Genomic DNA, 1,934 nt, shown 5'->3' with positions numbered 1-1,934 from the left:
ATTTTAGAAAAGGATGAGTTGATAAATGACTGAGTCTGGTACTCACCAACTTCGATATAACCTAAGAAGTAAAGGGATGAAGACATTGGGAGGTGACCTATCTTAGTGTTGCTCCCGGATGTCAAAATCTATTTCCAGTATGCAGGAAATGTCTCTTGTTTTAGCAGATTGTCTGGCTCTTCCGGCCATGCACAGTCTCTTGCAGTTTTGCAGCTCATAGTAAAGATGTCTCAAAATTCTTTAATAGACACTGTCTCCCCTGCTGCCCAAGTACTGGCTGGATGCAGACTGCCCAGACTCCTGAATAATATCCCAGAAAAAGTTGACGTACCAAAACGACCTCTCACCAGAAGGCTGATGCAAGCGCCATTGCAAGAAATGGACGAATTTCCCTAGAAAAATTTAACAAATAATTCTCCTGAAAATATATAATAAACATAAAACTAAACTTTTTTTTCAAATATATGTGAAATGTATATTGCTTAATGGCTGAAGACAAACCAATTTAGTAAAATCCATATACTGAACCCATTAGAGAGGGATATGAAACGTTGGGTTCCAGATGCCTGTGTAAGACCAACAACTGTTGCAAAGAGAAGAAAAGAAAGAAATAATTATTAGATTCGATCGGGAATTTTATTAAGTGGAATGATGATGGTGATTAAGATGATTAAGGAGACGATGACGATGATAATGATGATGATGATAAGAATGAAAAGTAAAAAGGAATAATTTGGTGGAATATTGAAATTTATATCATCTATAAATGAGAAGGAAAATAAATTTGAGACTTTTTTTATAATGAATCTAATGATGACTGTGATGACTTTGATGATGATGATGATGATGATACTAGTAATATAAAGGATATAGACTATGAGATTCAAGTTGAGGATTGTGGCAAAATTTGTAGCCTAATTATTCATGTCTGTCTTCATTTCTCTTTAAAAGTAGGCTTAACATGCATACATACATACATACATACATATATATATATATATATATATATATATATATATATATATATATATATATATATATATATATATATATATATATATATGTGTGTGTGTGTGTGTGTGTGTGTGTGTGTGTGTGTGTGTGTTTGTGTTTTTATGTATCACTATCTTTTTCATAAAAATATTTGATGATATTAGTTAAGAAGTAGGCTGATATTCAGAATAACTGTCAGAAAAGCAAAGGAAAAGGCAAAACTTACTCTTCGCTGAGCAGACTTTTGATCGACTCTGTTTCCTCTGCGTTAATAGACGTAAATTCTCTAAACCTGCGATGAAGCAATATTTCTCTTGGGTAAACCTGGTGTCGCAAGAGATGTTTGGTTAGTACCTCGAAACCGGAGATAGTTTCATAGAGGTCTATATAAATTCTAATTTCATCTCTGTTTGGGAGAGGAGGATCAGTGGCTGCAAGGAGGGCGATGTAAGACTCGAATGATGAGTCAGTGATTTCAGTGTTGTCATCAATCAAGCGAAACCTTTGCGCTATCCAGCGTGAGAGTTCGTCATTGCACTTTATGTTGTGGATGACTTTCAGGAAGGAGTCTTTGTCCTTCAATCCTGACTCCTCCAAGAGTTCCAGGGTCTCAATCTTGGTTGCCATTGGCACCTCCACTTCCCCCACGTGGAAAATGCTTAGTGTCTGGATAAGTAGGTTTTGATACTTCTCCAGAGAGTCAGGGAGAGAGCCCCCATGCAGCTCTTTCACAACGTCTTTTACTGTTGCCTTCTTTATTCTTGTATTTGAGACAACACTAGAAAGCATTTTCTTCTGAATGTGTGGTGGAATACATGTCTTAGATAATTCCTGACTCCACATTTGCATTGGCAATCTGGTCACTTGTTTGCGGATATTGTAACCTCCCATGAACTCCATGAAACCCTTATGAGGGAAAGTGTAATAGGAGTTGTTGAAGG

The 1,934-nt window shown here is 36.4% G+C and overlaps 1 protein-coding gene across 1 annotated transcript in view; it reads right to left on the bottom strand.

Annotated features, from left to right (window-relative positions):
• Positions 1 to 230: 230 nt before the first annotated feature.
• LOC137626808 (uncharacterized) overlaps positions 231 to 1,934 on the bottom strand; it is a 13,018-nt gene continuing 11,314 nt past the window's right edge. The window contains exons 4-5 of the mRNA XM_068357797.1: positions 1,220 to 1,934; positions 231 to 300 (exon numbers count right to left, since the gene is read on the bottom strand). The exon at positions 1,220 to 1,934 is cut by the window's right edge and continues 1,751 nt beyond it. Of these exons, the coding sequence (XP_068213898.1) occupies positions 231 to 300; positions 1,220 to 1,934 (785 nt within the window). The remainder of the gene's footprint in view (positions 301 to 1,219) is intronic.

The sequence above is a fragment of the Palaemon carinicauda genome, chromosome 34 (genome assembly GCF_036898095.1).
Source record: "Palaemon carinicauda isolate YSFRI2023 chromosome 34, ASM3689809v2, whole genome shotgun sequence".
Classification (NCBI taxonomy): domain Eukaryota; kingdom Metazoa; phylum Arthropoda; class Malacostraca; order Decapoda; family Palaemonidae; genus Palaemon; species Palaemon carinicauda.
Note: the sequence above shows the minus strand (reverse complement) of the source record. Positions and strands in the feature narration are given on the sequence as shown.